At 45.4% G+C, this 18,399-nt stretch overlaps 1 protein-coding gene across 8 annotated transcripts in view; it reads right to left on the bottom strand.

Moving 5' to 3' along the window:
* The window catches only part of PHACTR1 (phosphatase and actin regulator 1), a 635,410-nt gene that overhangs the window by 154,332 nt on the left and 462,679 nt on the right, over positions 1–18,399 (bottom strand). For all 8 annotated transcript variants that reach the window (XM_060244218.1, XM_060244224.1, XM_060244220.1 and 5 more), the window contains one exon: positions 3,711–3,875. In XM_060244218.1, coding sequence (XP_060100201.1) covers positions 3,711–3,875 — 165 coding nt within the window. The remainder of the gene's footprint in view (positions 1–3,710; positions 3,876–18,399) is intronic.

Raw genomic sequence — 18,399 nt, 5'->3', positions numbered from 1 at the left:
AAGCCCAGTTCCAAACAATTTAATGCTGACAGAATACTGGCTTAAGACAAGCAGCCAGTTGAACTGATGCAGCGCCAGCTTTGTGCACATAGAATCATAGAGTTGGAAGGGTGTTAACTCTGTTTAGGATGACACTGTTAGTAATCTAGTTTTTAGAAATATTTATTGGAAACATTTTCATAGCTGCATGGTGCTCTCTGAGAGGGAAGAGGAGGAGAAAATTCCCTGTTTGGCCAGGAATTTCCAGTGCCTTCTGGAACAGAAAAGGTTTTCCTTATTTCCTGGGGTTTCATTTTTGATAGGAAAGCCCTTCAATACTTGAGAAGGGAGTCCATTTCTCATTTTACTAGAACCAATCATAACCAATAATAATCATTAAACTGATTCACTTTAAATGTGGTACTGGAGTAGAATTTTATGGATCTCATGGACCACCAAAAAGATAAATAAGTGCGTTCTAGATCAATCAAGCCTGAACTCTCCCTAGAAGCTAAAATGACTGAACTGAGCCTACTGTACTCTGGTAACATTACCAGAAGGCAAAAGTCAGCGAAAAAGGCAACAATGCTGGGAAAAGTTGTAGGCAGCAGGAAAAGAGGACGATCCAACATGAGATAGATTGATTCACTGAAGGAAGCCATGGCCTTCAAGACCTGAGCAAGGCTGTTAATGATAGGACCTTTCAAAGGACATCAATTCATAGGGTCGCCCTAAGTTGGAAGTGATTTGATGGCGGTTAACACACACAGTCATAATCCTATATGGCTATACCAGGGCAGGGTTGGAACAATTAAATGCTTTAGGGTAATGAAGTCTCCCATGCAAAATGAAAGCTGCTGGAGAAGATCCAATTATCAACGTAAACTAACTAAGCTTTTCGTTTCCTGGGAATTGCTTGGAATGCATTTTCTACTTCCTAGTGAGACTAAGCAAGAATTCTCGGAAGCGGCGTATCACTGAAATCCAAGGGTCACAATTTAAAGTCGTCAGTGAGTAAAATTGTATTTGTTTTATCCATTAGCAATAACAATTTAGATACAGGCAATAGTATTTTCTGCAAGCTTTCAGATGTATTTTAAAAACCATGTAGCTGTTGGCACTGATAATAATGAGGATATTTTCTCGCTATGACCTTTTCAACCTCCATCGTGCTAGCATCAGTCTCTCTCCCTTGGCCTGTAGGCTACCCACCGTTTCTGTCAAACTGAAAAGGTTCTGGCAAGAATGATTGAAAAGTTATTGGCTGAGACAGTTGTGCAAGCCTTGATTGAAGGGTATTGGTAAGACAGAGGAGGTGGGCTAGACTGGTGATTCCCAGTCGATTGGGCATAGTGACCCAAGGTACAAATTTACTTGGTATGGTGACCCATCCAGGACCAGGTGTTTTGACCCATAGTGAATGATGACCTTGTTGTCCATCTAGTCCAGCATTGCATTTCCTACAATGGCAAACCAGATCACGGAATCATAGAATTGGAAGAGACCTCAGGGAATTCATAACTACTCCTCCCCTACACCCCCCAGTGACTGCTGTTCCATGCCCAGAAGATGGCAAAAAAAACCCCTTTCTGGGATCCCTGGACAAACTGGCCTGGAGAAAAAATTGCTTCCTGACCGCAAACAGCATTTTTTGAGCATTTAAGAAAAGGTCACTAGAAAGGAAGAGCCCCGTGGCGCAGAGTGTTGAAGCTGCAGTACTGCAGTCCTAAGCTCTGCTCATGACCTGAGTTCGATCCCCTGCGAAAGCTGGGTTTTCAGATAGCCGGCTCGAGGTTGACTCAGCCTTCCATCCTTCCGAGGTCGATAAAATGAGTACCCAGCTTGCTGGGGGGAAAGCGTAGAGGACTGGGGAAGGCAATGGCAAACCACCTCATAAAAAGTCTGCCATGAAAATGTTGTGAAAGCAACGTCACCCCAGAGTTGGAAACGACTGGTGCTTGCACAGGGGACCTTTCCTTTCCTTTCCACTAGAACTAAGAACTGATGAAACCCTTCCTGCCCTTCCTAAGTTCACAAAAAGCATTGCTGTCAGATGGCCTCTGTTTGAAAACCTCCAAAGGAGGCGAGCCCACCACCTTCCGAGGAAGCCTGTTCCACTGAGAAACTGCTCTAACCGTAAGGAAGTTCTTCCTAGTGTTTAGCCAAAAACTCTCTTGATTTAATTTCAACCTGTTGTCGAGAAATCCACAAATATCACACAAAGGGCACAGCTGCCCCCAAGCTAGTGGCATTCCATCTTCTTCTCTAGTTACTAACTGCTGGACAATTTTTCCTCATTGTTGAAAAGGGAGGTGTGAAAGGGGAGAATATGCAATATTGACAAGGAAGATGAGGAGAGAAAGGAATTATGCAAAAGTCAGGAGTGGCCATTAGAGAGGGCCGGCCTGTAACCCACTTTGCGACCTATTTTTGGTCCTGTCCCACAGGTTGCAAAACTCTGGGCTAGACCATTCCTGGGGACAATCGACCTGTCCAGGTTAGTGGGCTAGAGTGAGGAGGAGTGATGAAACTGACCTTCCTTTCAGTGGAGCTGCACTTGCAGAAAAGGAAGGAGAGGTGATTTTGCTCTCCAAGTTCTAGACCAGCATGGTGTTGTGGTTAGGCTGTCGGATAGGGTTGCCATGCTGTGTCTGGCAACCAACAGGAGGGCTGGGGGTGGGGCCATGACATTGTCTGTGCCACTATGTCACTTCTGAGGAAAACCCAGAAGTGATGTAGGGGGGCTCTACGTAATACCACAGAGTTTCTGATGATTCCTAGAGCTACCCTATCTCACTTCCAGGTTTTCCCAGAAGTGAAATAATGGGGCAGACACTGTCACTGTGGTTTTTTTAAAAAAACTTTTCTTCCACCTCTGCTCAGAGAAGTAGCAGGCAAAGAGAGCTGCCTACAGGAGGCCTCCTATCAGAGCAGATGCTGGTAGCCCTAGTGTCAGTCTACGACAGGGGTGGTCAGACTTGCTTAACATGAGGGCCACATAGAATAAACGTGAGGTGTTTGAGAGCCACAAGACATGGATGTCAGACGTAGGTAGGTAGGAAGGAAAACAGAGGAGGGAGGGAATGGTGGAAAGAAAGCAACTTTAACTCTAAATGTATTCTCCAAGCTGCCAGATGACTTGGCTTGCAGAAGTGATTTAAAGAGACAGATGCCTTCTCAAAGCTGAGCGATGGGGGAATGGGGGCTTCAAGAGCCACACAATGTGTGTGAAAGAGCCACATGTGGTTCCTGAGTCACAGTTTGGCCCCCCTTAGTCTAGGATGTGGGAGACCCCAGGTTTGAATCCTTACTCTGCCATGGAAGCTGGTTAGGTGACCATGGGCCAGTCACCCACTCTCAAGCCTTAACTACCTCACAAGGTTGTTGTGAGGACAAAATGGAGGAGAGAATGATGTAAGCTTCTTTGGACGCCTGCTAAGGAGAAACTCAGTGTTTACATACAGCAAATAAACAAATAGCCCCTTGACCTGTGTGGCCATTCCTTCACCTCAGCCCACAACCCTGGCAATGACCTTATGGTAGTCAGAAGGGTCTGCAGGAACAGAGAGGACTATGGGAAAACTCTGCAGTCTGTGCCCAGAACATCGGATTCAGGCCACCATGTAGACATGCCCTCATTGTTGTCGTGTGCGGCACAGCTAACTTGTATCAGCAAATCCTGATTTTAAAGTAAAGCATCCTCCACCGAAAACAGCAGTTGCTCTAATTACCTGCAGATGTGTGCTTGAACTTCTCGCTCTTCTTCTTCCTCCATTTCCATGGCTTGAAGAGTCTTCCTAAAGTGGCAAACTTACTTCGCCTTCGAATTGGAGGGGTGTGGGTTCCTGGAACCAGCGAATCCGAGCGCATCGCAGCCAGCCTCTCCACTTCTTCAGCTATGTGGTCACCGCATGAAAGAAACACGGAAGGGAAAGAACAAGTTAATAAAAAAGGAAATGGACAGCATTTTACCTTGCTAGAGAGGATAGAGGCTTCTTTTTTTAACCCAGGTCCACACTGCACTGGTAACAAAGCTAAGTATTAATAGTAACACACGCCCTTTGCATAGTACCTTTCAAGAGATTCAAAGATAATCCGGGAAGGCAATCCTACAAATCCGAAAAGATATTCTCCCCTCAGAGTTTTATAAACAGGGGACGTCTTTTGTGGCAATTCGTTTTTACAGGTTATAGTAGATGGCAGAGAAGGATTACATGATACACAGGCCCTAGGGAAATAAGAGAGGGGAAAGGGAGAGACGAGAAAAATTGGAGAAGCAGCTACTGCCTTAAATCTTTTAGGAGGTGCCAAGAAAGAAAATGAAAGGATAACTCGGCATCCCATCATCCATCTTTGAAGCAGCCATTCTGAGGGGGAAAAGAGCACAAACACACCTTTGACATGCCAGGGTGGGGGTGAGGGGGAGAGAAAATGCTAAAAGCTGTGGAGCTTTCTTCCCTTTGTCCCCTGTTAAGCTGCTCAGCAGTAGAACAAGGCAGACATGGTTCAGTCTCTTTCTCACCTCTGAATACCCACCAGCCTGCCTCACCAATCCCCTGTGATTAATGAGAGAAAGCTTGGAGGTCAAAGAGCACGACTTTGACTTCAGCTCTTGGCACCTCCCGTTTCAGACATTTAAGCCAGTGAAGCCACCATACGCTATCTGAGATCAGGGCTTTTTTGGTTGAAAAAGCCCAGCAGGAACTCATCTGCATATTAGGCCACACCCCTTGACGTCACCATTGTTTCACACAGGGCTTTTATGTAGAAAAGGCCCACCAGGAACTCATTTGCACATTAGGCCACACCCCTTGACACTAAGCCAGCCAGAACTCTGTTCCTGTGTGTTCCTGCTCAAAAAAAGCCTTGTCTGAGATACTCAGCCCTGTAGCTAGGGGCCACGGGGAGAGAGGGCCGTGGGAGGGCCGCAGGGGCTGTGGGAGAGCCATGGGGGGACCGGGCCATGGGGGTGACAGCAGGAAGCTTGAGGCTGGGGGCCACCCCCCTTCTTCCCTCCCGTGTGATTTAGAGCCAGTCAATAGGATGACTGGCTCGTCCTTTAAATGGCATGGGATAGGCAGAGGCTGCTCTTGGGTACCCCTCCTGTGCAATTAAATCACACAGAAGTGGGATGGAGAGGGGCAGCCCTGGGATGGGGGGCGAGGGCCCCCCCAAACCGTCAGGGGGCCAGGCCCCGAGGGCCCCTGGTTAGCTACGGGCCTAATACACATTCTCCTAATATTCTTGAGAGCCAGTCTGATGTAGTGGTGAAGTGTGCGGACTCTTATCTGGGAGAACCGGGTTTGATTCCCCACTCCTCCACTTGCACCTGCTGGAATGGCCTTGGGTTAGTCATAGCTATAGCAGAGGTTGTCCTTGGAAGGGCAGCTGCTGTGAGAGCCCTCTCAGCCCCACCCACCTCACAGGGTGTGTATTGTCGGGGGAGAAGATAAAGGAGATTGTCAGCCGCTCTGAGTCTCTGATTCAGAGAGAAGGGCGAGGTATAAATCTGCAATTCTTCTATTCTTCTTCCTCTAAGGTTAGCAACCTTCACTTAGAGCCAGGGCTGTCTTAACGCATGGGCCTGATGGGCACTTGCCCGTGGGCCCCACGAGCATAGGGGCCCCGTACTAATCTATGTATGATGCAGTACTAATAACCATTTACATTTTTATTCTTGTGAGTAGCTGTTGTGGGGGCCCAGTACACTGCTTTGCCCGGGGCCCATAATGCTGTTAAGATGGCTCTGCTTAGAGCCTGGGAGACCTACTACAACTGGTCTCCAGGCTACAGATAACAGATCCCCAGAAGAATAAAGTTAGAGTCCAGTAGCACCTTTAAGACCAGTAAAGTTTTATTCAACGTATAAGATTTCATGTGTACAAACACACTTCTTCAGGTACAATGAAATGGGAGAAAACCATTTTAAACTCTGTGGCATTGCATCCCTGCTGAGCTCCCACCTTTCCCAGCACTCTGCCCTCCACAAGCTCCACTCTCAAATCTCTCAACCAAAGCTCCCTCTAAACTATGGAGTCCTGTGAACAAAAATTCTACTTTGTGAGCTACTGGCATTAAAGTTGTGAGGGAGTGATTTGGCTACTGCATAAATTAATTAGTTTGCTTTGGGGCCATCCTTCCTGAGCTAAGATAAAAAATGTGTGAGCCAGAGGCTAAAAAAAAATGGCTCACACTAACTCAGCTTAGAAGAGTGCTTAGAGGGAATATTGCTCCCAACCCAGATTTGGCAATAGGGTTGCCAAGTCCAATTCAAGAAATTTCTGGGGACTTTGGGGGTGGAGCCAGGAGCAAGGTTATGACAAGCATAACTGAACTCCAAAGGGAGTTCTGGCCACCACATTTAAAGGGACCACACACTTTTAAAATGCCTTCCCTCCATTAGAAAGAATGAAGGATGAGGGCACCTTCTTTTGGGGCTCATAGAATTGGACCCCCTGGTCCAATCCTTTTGAAACATGGAGGGTACTTTGGGGAGAGGCACTGGATGCTATCCTGAAAACTTGGTGCATCCACCTCAAAAAACAGCCCCCCCAAGAGCCCCAGATACCCACAGATCAATTCTCCATTATACTCTATGGCAGAGGTGTCACACATGTGGCCAGGGGCCAAATTACGCCCCCAGAGGGTTCCTATCAGGCCCCCCAAGCAACAGCTATCATCTGCTTCCTTCTCCCTCTCTCTCTCTCTTTTAAAAACTTCTCCCTCTCTCTTCCATCCTTTGCAAGCCTTTGCTCAATTGCACGGCAGAGCTACTGAGCCAAGCCTCTCTTCCTTCTACTGGCTGAGAATCCTCCCCTTCCTGGTCCCCTGGGGAAGGAAGGAAAGAGCCAGAGCTTCCTGTGCCCAGTTCCCTGGATCACACAAGAGAGATATAAAGAAAGTACCATTAAGACCAACAAGTGCTAATGTTTTAAGTATGTTTTACATTTTAAAAAAAAATCTTTAGTTGTATTTGTCTGTGTCCTTTATAAAGTTTGTATCTTTGCTACCTAGCATTACATTTTGTGGCACACATGGCCTGGCCCGACAAGGTCTCATTTGTGTCAGATCCAGCGCTTATAACAAATGAGTTCGACACCCCTGCCTTATGGGAATCGGTCTCCATAGGGAACAATGGAGTGCCCAGCAGACATTTCCGTCCCTCCCCCCCAAGGGACTGGCAACCCTATGCAACACGGTAGGGCTTTCACGCAGAAGCTTGTTCCGCATTCTAGAACATCCAACAAAATACAATATTCTTCAATCATAGTACTTAAGATTCATGGAACAAACCATAACTTTTCAGATGCAAGTTTTTTTTTAAAAAAACAACACCATGATTCAGATGCTAAAAACGTTTGTCCAGCAGAGAGCCACAAATCTGAGAAGAAGCACTGTGAATTGTTCCGCGACTTGCTTTTATGGCCCCCATTTATTATATGAAGGATCGAAGCCTTCTATCTCTTCTACAGAAAAAGACAGTGATTTAATGGGAATAATAATTCAGAATCACCTTATCAGTCTGTTGTAAGCATTACCAAGATATATGTGGAGAGCTCTGTGGCCTACACCTGCCAATCTTCAGGTGGTAGCTGACGATCTCTCAGGATTACAACTAATCTGCAGGTGACACAGATCAGTTCATTTGGAGGAAATGGCCGCTTTGGAAGGTGGACTCCATGGCATTATATCACACTGAAGTCCCTCCCCTCTCCAAACCCCGCCTTTCACAGGCTCCACCCCCAAAATCTCACGTTACATCCCAATTTGATTTATATAGATTTATTAGATTTTCAGGTGAAAAGGAATGGGAAATAGAAGGAAAAGGGTAGGGTACATGAATTAAAATTCTGTAATATCTCTACTTATACATTGATAATTTCGTATCGTCATCAATATCGGTCATCATAAAACATTCTCTGCAAGTACATCTTATGATTCAGTAATCCAATAATCATTAATATCTCTTAAAGCTCCTACTAAGACAGGAATGTATTTTTACACAGCAATAGTGATCATAAATTACATTATTATCTTATTTTAGAAGCTCATATATTATAACGTAACCAGTTATATAATGGTTCCCATGTTTTCTTAGTTTCACAGGTACATCCCAATCTGGAGCTGGCAACCCAACCTACCAGATAAAACTGATATATAAATGTTAAGTTTTATTACTGAGATATGAGCAAATGTTCTAGTGCAAGTACAGTCTTTGTGGAAATGGGGAGGCAAGCGGCTTAGCCAGGCCTCATTTTGGGCAGGAGCTTACAGGAGCAGAACTCTGGGACTTCTAAATTTTATTGTGCTCCTTCTTTCTTACCCCTCCTCCCCACAAAAATACTTGCTTCTGGGCTCCACTGTTCAAACCCCCCGGTGAGAATTTTGCTGAACTCTTAAGATTGGACAAACTTTCTAATATTTCCCCCGCACAAAAAATAGGGAAATAATCAAAACATATAAAGCAGACAGATGGAAATCTTCCTCGCCACTGTGGCCACATAGGAGAAAGTACCGTATTTTTTGGACCATAAGACTCACTTTTTCCTCCCAAAAAAGTGGGGGGGGAAGTGTGTGCGTCTTATGGAGTGAAGGTACCATACGTACCTTCCTCGGGGGGGGGGGTGATCCGCTGCCTCCGTCCCAGCGCTTCCCGCCCCTGCCTGCCTGGCTCCAGCTCTGACGCTTACAGCAAGCGCCAGGATCGCTCCCACCGCCCTCCGATCCCAGCGCTTGCTTTAAGCATCAGCGCTGAAGCCAGGCAGGCAAGCAGGGAGAAAGCACGCCGCCCCCTCCACAGCCAGGGCTTGCGAAGTGCTGGGTTTGCGGAGGGGGTGGGTGCTTCCTCTGTCCCTGTCTGCGTGGCTTCAGCTTGTGCTGATAGCAAGGGCTGGGTTCGGAGGCAGCCAAGCCTCGGATCCCAGCCCTTGCTATCAGCAGAAGCTGAAGCAAGGCAAAGAGGAAGCCCCCCCCTCCGCAAACGCAGCGCTTTGCGAAGCACTGGGTTTGTGGAGGGGGGGGCTTCCTCTGTGCCTGTCTGCCAGGCTTCTGCTGCTGCTTCTAGCAAGGGCTGGGATTGGAGGCAGGATTGAGAGGGGGAAGGTGCCCAGATCTGGGTGCACAGCTTCAAAAATTTTTTTCCTGTTTTCCTCCTCTAAAAACTAGATGCGTCTTATGGTCCGGTGCGTCTAATGGTCCGAAAAATACGGTAATTTAAAAAGTATGATGGGAGTAAGGTTTTATTATGACAATTATAATTCAAGAAGCAAGGTAGATGCTGAGCTGATATAATTTAATACGCCTTCCGGTGATGCCACGGGTGTGTAGCATATGCAAATGAGTTATGCAAATGAGTTGTGCTAATGAGCTCTGGCACCTCTTTTTCCAATAAATGACCCCTGGGCTTAGTAGTACAGCATCTGATCTGCCTGCAGAAGAAGGTATCTGGTTCAATCTCCAGTTAAAAGGATCAAGTGGTACACAATATGAGTAGGATTACTAAGCTGGTGACTGGCACCCGGCAGGAGACTGGGGGAACAAGAACATGGGAGGGCTGCTGTTGCACTGAGGCATGAGGTTTTACCATAGAGTTTCCACTGAATTCTAGAACATTGCATCGATGGTGTGATGTCACTTCTGGGTAGCCTCGCAAACTTCCTGGCAATGCTCAGTGTTGTCCACTGGCACCTGAAAGTGGGTGAAAATGGCAGCAAATTGGGGGCATGTGCTGACTGGTGAAAATGGGAAGTTACATCATGGAATGCATGGAATGCAAGTTACATCTAGGATTTATTTTAAAAGTCAATGGTTTTGCCACAGAGTTTTCCCAAATACTAGCATGCTCCATGATGTAGAATGGGCTGGGTCTGGCCTGCTGACCCTATCCTGCCCAGCCCTCCTGGGTTTTTCTCAACCCCTGAAGAGCCTTTTCAAGCTACTAATTTGCAGCCTGAATTGCAGGTGTAAGCCAACCCCTGCTTCTCCCCCAAAGCACTTAAAGGTTCCCTTTAAATGCTTTTGTGAAGAAATGGGTGTAGGGGTGTGTGTGCACACTCCAAGCCACGAATTTGTAGCTTGGAATGCAGGTGCATGCTGCCCTCCTTACTCAAAGAAGAAGAAGACTGCAGATTTATCAGAGACTCAGAGCAGCTTACAATCTTCAATATCTTCTCTACCCCCAACAGACACCCTGTGAGGTGGGTGGGGCTGAGAGGGCTCTCACAACATCTGCCCTTTCAAGGACAACTCCTGCGACAGCTATGGCTGACCCAAGGCCATTCCAACAGCTGCAAGTGGGGGAGTGGGGAATCAAACCCAGTTCTCCCAGATAAGAGTCTGTGCACTTAAACATTACATCAAACTGGCTCTCTACAGGATCCCTTTAAATGCTCTGGGGAAGAAGCAGGGAGGCTGCATGCATGTGCACTCCAAGCTGCAAATTCATCACTTGGAACCAACATACGCTCCACCCCCCTGCCCACTTCTTAAAAGAATTTAAAGGGATCCTTTAAACGCTTTTGAGAAGAAGTGGAGGGTGCTGCCTGCCCGTCTCCCTCCCTCTTGCAATATTTAAAGGGCCTTCCTGTTGATTGGTGGGCCATGTACTCCTTACCAATCAGCTGAAGGGTTTTTTTAATCTTTCTGGAGGGGAGGGGGAGGGATGGCCTCTGGTGATCAGGCTTGAGGGAGGGGCTTCCCCACCAGTCGGCTGGCTGGCCAGCAGATTGGAGCCCCCAATGCTGCGAGGACCCCCACCAGGACCTGGGAGATGGCAACCCTAGTTACAAATCCCTACAAAATTTCATTACCTTGAAGCTCCCTCCAGCTCTTTAGGCCAGTGCGTGGTCAAAAGCGTCTGTCTCCACAGAGAAGAGGTCTGAGTGTCTCACTAGAGAAGAGGTCTCCCCAAAGCAAGAGATCGTCTTTCTGCCGCAAACAGTTTTTATTACCTCTCTTTCTCCACTCACTGATCAGGTCACCCCAGGTTGAGATCTCCAGGACATTTCCTTTCTGGAGTTCTAGCATTTAACGCCTCCAAATTTCTGTTCCCTGCCAGGAGGAAGAGGGAGATCTTGACCCATCCATTATCTCCCCTGCTAGATCTATTAGCATTTATATGAAAGTGAGCAGAGGTATGGCTAGGAAGCAATTGAATTGACTCCCCCCACCATTGCCTGGTCTCTGCCGGGGGGGGGGGGGGACTTTTAAAACACAATATGGAGGTTTTGTTCATTTCAAACCTCCCAGGGAAAAAAGCATTTCTTCACAATGTCACCTGGTTTTCATGGGAAGTGATGTTAGCGCATTGGCATGATGCTGGCACGCCTGTTTCCCATCTCCAAAATGATCCCAGGGATTGCCTGCTTTGACTTGGCAGCCCTATTTCCAAGTTTGCCCCAGAAATGATTTTACACTGGCAAGGGGATGGCAATTGTTGGCTTATTCATCCCTCTCTGACATGATAAAGGTTTACCAAATTATGCAGGGGTGACATGATGGAGGTTTACAAGATTATGCATGGGATAGAGAAAGCAGAGAAAGAAGTTCTTTTCTCCCTTTCTCACAATACAAGAATTCGTGGGCACTCAACGAAATTGCTGAGCAGTCGGGTTAGAACTGATAAAAGGAAGTACTTCTTCACACAAAGGGTGATTAACACATGGAATTCATTGCCACAGGAGGTGGCAGTGGCTGCAAGAATAGACAGCTTCAAGAGGGGATTGGATAAACTTATGGAGCAGAGGTCCATCAGTGGCTGTAAACCATTACAGCTTATTGTTGGAATTCTCTGTCTAGGGCAGTGATGCTCTGTATTCTTGGCGCTTGAGGGGGTACAGCAGGAGTGCTTCTAGTGTCCTGACCCCACTGGTGGAACTCCTGATGACACCTGGGTTTTTTGGCCACTGTGTGACACAGAGTGTTGGACTGGATGGGCCACTGGCCTGATCCAACATGGCTTCTCTTATGTTCTCATGTTCTCTGCTCTACCAGGCAACAGTAACTTGGATGTTGCCAACCCTATTTTAGAGGGCTGAGGGGTGAAAGAGAATAGAGAAACATCAAAACGAATGCAAAGAATCCTAAACAGCTAGAGACGTATCCTATTGTAGCTAGCTGGCTTTTCCACTCCCTCTCCGTCTTACTATTTCTTTCCCTTTCCTTCTCCTCCATCCTCCAAAATGAGTGTGCCACAAATAAACCACTGAATTTAACTGAACCACTACTGCAGCATAAAACCTCAGCTATGGAGAGTACGGGAATATATGGCTCATGAATTTAAAATAGGGTTGCAAGTTCTCAGAGCTAACTTGCAAGGGTTAAAGAATTTCCCAAAGCCTCCCTCTTTCTCTCTGTGCCAAACAGTGCAGTCTTAAACAAAGTTACCCCATTCTAAACTCAGTGCCCTCAATTATATCCCATTGAATCATATACCATTGAAGAAGGGTATAACTCTGATTAGGATTATATGGCATGAGACTTATTTTCCCCTACTTTAAAGATTTTTCAGCTTGCCTTAAAATCTTAAACCACTAATTTTCGTATAATTTCTCCTCATTTGGGGGAAAAAAATCTATGGAACATCTGTTTTATATTATAAAGTCTGGCTGTTATAACTAAAGACTGAATGGGGAGAAAATTGTTGTTCATGCTGCTCAAGGCATGCAAAAATAGAACAAGCAAAGATCTATTCAGTTCCCTTGGGAATTAGGAAACACTTGGTGAGAAGGTTCCCCCCCTTCATAATTTTAAGAGTGAACAGTTCCATTTCTGAGATGTGGTATCATAAGTAAGGACTTGGGCCTATTGAAGCCAACCTCTCCTCATTGTTCTGAGGAGACCACTGAGGGAAAATGGCACCCAAACAAACTGCAGGGTACCTTCAGTTTAATCATGTAAGCTCCCCCACTTTGGGTCCCTATTGGGGAGAAAACTCAGGGTATAAATGAAGAAGATGAAGATATTGGATTTATATCCCGCCCTCCACTCCAAAGAGTCTCAGAGAGGCTCACAATCTCCTTTACCTTCCTCCCCCACAACAGACACCCTGTGAGGTGGGTGGGGCTGGAGAAGGCTCTCACAGCAGCTGCCCTTTCAAGGACCACTTCTGCCAGGGCTATGGCTGACCCAAGGCCATGCTAGCAGGTGTAAGTGGAGGAGTGGGGAATCAAACCCGGTTCTCCCAGATAAGAGTCTGCACACTTAACCACTACACCAAACTGGCTCTCAGTAAATCAGTAATATAAGGACTTGGGTCTATTGAAGCCAACCTCTTGAAATGTCTTTATTGTCCTGAGGAGAAAGAGCACCCAAAACACTCCTCTGTTTAAGGACAAGCTATGTGGGAGCTATGGCTGACCCAAGGCCATTCCAGCAGCTGCAAGTGAAGGAACGGAGAATCAAACGCAGTTCTCCTAGATAAGAGTCCGCATGCTTAACCACTACACCAAACTGGCTCTCAGTATTCCAACGATATTTGTGATGAATGTATATCATGCTCTACTGTTCAGATCATTCCACATTCATGACCTCAATTGTCCTTACAACAAATCTGTAAAGTAGTCAGTATTATTTTGCCCATATTTGCAGACTTCTTGAAAAGTTGAAAAGGATAGTGGACTGTTCGAGCCTTCTAGTGATTTTGAGACTGAAGGGAGAATTGAACTAGTAACAGAGAGTAACAGTGTGGCATAGTGGTTAAGAGCAACAGATTCTAATCTGGAAACCAGGCTGGATTCTGCACTCCTCCACGTGAAACCAGCTGGGTAACCTTAGGTCAGTTACTGCCCTTCAGAGCTCTCTCAGCCCCAAAATAAGTGTAGCTCACCACCTAGTGGTACATAACACCAAAAGAGCTGCCGGACAAGCTTAGGGTCTCCTGGCTATATTACACACAATGCCTAGTAAATCAATAGATCACCACCACCACTACCATCATGTAATTTATTATTTAGAAAACGCCTATGCCATCTTTACATAAAATTTCCCCAAGGCAGCTTACAAAAAAAATATAATGGAACTAGTGTTGCCAGCCCGAGGTTGGGAACTACCTGGAGATTTTGGGGTTGGAGCCTGAGAAAGGTAGGGTTTGAGATGGAGAGGGCCTTCAGTGGGCTGCAATGGCATAAAGTCCACCTTCCAAAGCGGCCATTTTCTCCAGGAAACTGATCTCTGTTGCCTGGAGATAAGTGGTAATCCCAGGAGATCTTCAGCCACCACCTGGAGGTTGGCAACTCTAAATAAAACCCATTCAACTTTAAAAATTGCTCGTTAAAACCCAGCCAGAGCACAAAAAGCCCAACTATTTCTAATTAGACATGGGCATGAACTGAACCACGGATTGTGATTTGTGGTTCACTTTGAATGGGTTTGTTTGGTCGCACCATGCCTGAACTGGAAAATGAGCTCCCTTTTTTTCTTGATGCCTTTTGTTTTTGTTTTTGTGGTTCGTTTTCCCAGACAGCCTAGCGCCTATTCAATCAATTCCTATGCAACACTGGGGGTGGACTTCTGGGAGCCCTAGCAGCTCTGGGAGCCCTAGCTTGATTGGCAGCTCTGGGAGCTAATCATGTAGCTCCCATTCTGGTCTATGGAAGCAGGCATCCTGATTCTGCTGCTTTCACTTTGCACTGCAGCACAAAGAGAGAAGAGTTGGTTTTCATTGTGAGAGCTGCAGATGAGTTCTCCTGGGGGCACCTGATTCGAGGGGCTGTAACTGGACATTCCAAACCTGATTGTCATCAAACTTGGAGTGTGGGTGGAGGTGAGCCTGCTGAAGACTCCCAGTGAGTTTTACACCTCCCAAACAAAATGAAACAATGAACCACAAACTGGTTTGGGCAACCAGATGAATTACAAAACAAAAGAAACTCTGGTTCCAGAGAGTTCACATGAACCAACATGAACCACCATTTTCAAGTTCTGTGCTCATGCTTATTTCTCATTCCTATATTCTCTTTCCACAGTGAAATACTTCAGTGTAGGGTCAACTATTAAGTAACCTTTTCATGTGAACATTGTTTCATAGAAACTACATCCCAAAATTAGAAAACAAAACACAGATAGCCAAACCACCACCACTAAAAAGCCTATTTGTTGCTTTTTTTCATTGACAAGAGTCTTGCAGACGCACAACAGTTTCCTGTAATCCAGGCTGCGAAGAGCACTGATTCAATTGTGCAAAATAAATGCAATCCAGACCATAAATTATATGAATATAAATGACAGAATTTCTTTGCTGTATATTTTTCGGTTAAATCGTAGCTAAAAATTAATGGCCAAGAAGAACTAAAAGTTAGATGAGGAATACACGCAGTTATATGGCTAAATGCACAAAACTGTGCCAAATGCTGTTTCAACACAAGTGGTTTTTCTTCATTAGATCTGATTTCAATAGGCTGTGAGTCTTAATTATTATTGATCATTTATGGGCTAAAACTGGGCAATCTCCTTTCATGCTGCATTTCTTCCAAAATATGCAATTAAAAACATACAAACTCATTGCAAATTTATTAGATTTATGCCCTTTGGGAGAAGAAAAGAAACTATCTTTTTTGGTATACAATTAAAACTCAAGCTGAAAAGGCAACTGTAAATTACGTGAAGATCCAGCTCATGTCCCACCAAAGGACAAAACTTGAGAGACAGACAGATATAAACAGCAAGAGAGACAGAGACTGAGCAACCATGCTAGGCCCATCCAGTCCAACACTCTGTGTCACACAGTAGCAAAAAACAACAACAGGTGCCATCAGGAATCCATCAATGGGGCCAGGACACTAGAAGCCCCCCCAAGCACGAAAAATACAGAGCATCACTGCCCCAGACAGAGAGTTCCATCAATACCCTGTGGCTAATAGCCACTGATGGACCTCTGCTCCAGATGTTGATCCAATCCCCTCTTGAAGCTGCCTATGTTTGTAGCTGACACCACCTCCTGAGGCAGTGAATGAAGCTGTGTTGCTAGGCTGTTTCCTTGCAATAGTACAATCGCATGTGGTTCTCAGTTTACTAGAACTTATCAAGGACATGGAGTTGCTTGTACCCCATTCGTTGTTGGCATCTGATGCAGGAGGTGAAATCAGCTGTGATAATAATGTATACACTTTTCTTGGAGGCTTCCTTCACCTTAACAAGCTCAGCCTTTCTGACTTTCTGTGAAAATTAAGATCTATTCTGTGTCATAATGACCTACTTTCCAGAGCGCTTGCATGTGGCAAAGCAGGCATGGTCAATGACATTTGCAAAGATGAAAGAGACGCTTGAGTGGGCTTCAGTCTTGCTATCCATCTTTCGCAGTAATGAAACACAGAAACTTCTATTTTGGAAACCATATCTACATAGCACAACACAATCACCTTCCATGTCAATACTGACCTACTAAAAAATAACAAGTTGCTGGTACCGGACGGCATTCACCATAGCGTTTCAATGTGCAGTTTCTTATCCTGTAACTTGATAGATCACAGCTTGATAGATCTCCATCACAGAGTTGGAAGGGACCTCCAGGGTCATCTAGTCCAACCCCCTGCACAATGCGGGACATTCACAAATACCTCCCCCTAAATTCACAGGATTTTCATTGCTGTCAGATGGCCATCCAGCCTCTGTTTAAAAACCTCCAAGGAAGGAGAGCCCACCACCTCCCGAGGAAGCCTGTTCCACTGAGGAACAGCTCTAACGGTCAGGAAGTTCTTCCTAATGTTGAGCCGGAAACTCTTTTGATTTAATTTCAACCCGTTGGTTCTGGCCCTACCTTCCGGGGCCACAGAAAACAATTCCACACCCTCCTCTATATGACAGCCCTTCAAGTACTTGAAGATGGTGATCATATCCATCAAGTCACAGCTTGATAGATCTCCATCAAATCTCCATAAAGTCATGTGGGGTTTTCAAGGCAAGAGATGTTCAGAGGTGGTTTGCCATTGCCTATCTCTATGTAGCAACTCTGGTCTTTCTTGGTGGTCTCCCATCCAAATACTGACCTGGGCCAACTCTGCTTTGTTTCCAAGATCTGACAGGATCAGGCTAGCCTCAGCTATCTAGGTCAGGGCTACTAAAATATAACCAGGGTTTAAAAAAAAACAAACCAGGAACACAGTTCCGGCTGGCTTGCTGTCAGGGGTGTGGCCTAATATGCAAATGAGTTCATGCTAGCCTTTTTCTACAAAAAAGCCCTGTATATAACAACCCTAAAATCCCCCTCAATAGCAGAAGATAGGTCAGTAGCCAACGTTATACATAAAAAAGAACACATTGAAGAGGCATTCATGAAATAACATCCAGTTCCATTTCTGTTATATTGGTTGGAAGCATTCTTACAGGCTACAATTAAATATGTATGCATGTATGCAGGGCTTTTCTTGAGCAGGAACGCAGTTCTGGCAGGCTCGGAGTCAGGAAGTGTGGTTTAATGTGCAAATGAGTTCCTGCTGGGCTTTTTCTACAAAAAAACCCGTGTGAAATAATGGTGATGTCAAGGGGGTGTAGCCTAATAAGCAAATGTATGCACGTATATAAAAATCAGCATGGCTTCTGTAAAGGGATGCCTGGTCTCATCAACATTTTGAATTACTTTGATACCATAAAAATAGTTGCTAAGAGATGACCTGGTCAATACTCTTGCAAAAGGCTTTTGACTAAGTTCCTCACCAAAGGCCCCTAAGAAGACCAAGCTGGACATAAGACACTATTTAAATTATCCATGAAGTGTTCTGAAGTCAGTGAGATGACAACAAATTATCCAGGATGCTGAAATTCCAAACAGGCTGTGAAGAGTTTCCAAGTGAATTTTTACATCAAAAAAGTACATAATTAAGTCAGAACGCAGCATGAAATGCAAACTCTTATTTATTGCCTCTTTTGGATTTTATGTGAATTGCAATGGGAGCACGGAATGCACCATTCTTGATTTGCTATGCATTTAGGATGATAGTGCAACAATGGAAAATAAATGTTTTAAAGACTGCTGCTTAGCAAAATCTGTATTTTATGACTCTCTACTCACATTCTAACTTTGTTAGCAAATCCCTACTCATGGTTTCACTCACACACACTGTGTGGCCTCAGTGAATTCAAGATCCCTCAAGACACTGTTGAGGCATTCTAAAAAGCGTAAATGCGCTTTCATCCACATAAAAAAAAAGTTTATATCTTTTATATTTAGTATTTTTTATTGCATCAAAGCTCTAATTACAACAAAGAAAGAAGCAGCAGGAAGTTGGCACTGGATTCATGGCCATGATCCTGTCTGAAAGTGAGCCCAACCTTTTCCTTTGCACTGTTTCCCTAATGAAAACGTTCCCATTTGCCCCAATGTGGAACCCTCTGAGCACCAACATCTTGTTTTAATAGATCCCCCACGGGTCCCCAGCATGGGTGCCATGATGCCTGACGTAAGCTTTTATAGTGCCCACCAAGCGT

This window comes from Heteronotia binoei, chromosome 7 (genome assembly GCF_032191835.1).
Source record: "Heteronotia binoei isolate CCM8104 ecotype False Entrance Well chromosome 7, APGP_CSIRO_Hbin_v1, whole genome shotgun sequence".
NCBI classification, from domain to species: domain Eukaryota; kingdom Metazoa; phylum Chordata; class Lepidosauria; order Squamata; family Gekkonidae; genus Heteronotia; species Heteronotia binoei.
Note: the sequence above shows the minus strand (reverse complement) of the source record. Positions and strands in the feature narration are given on the sequence as shown.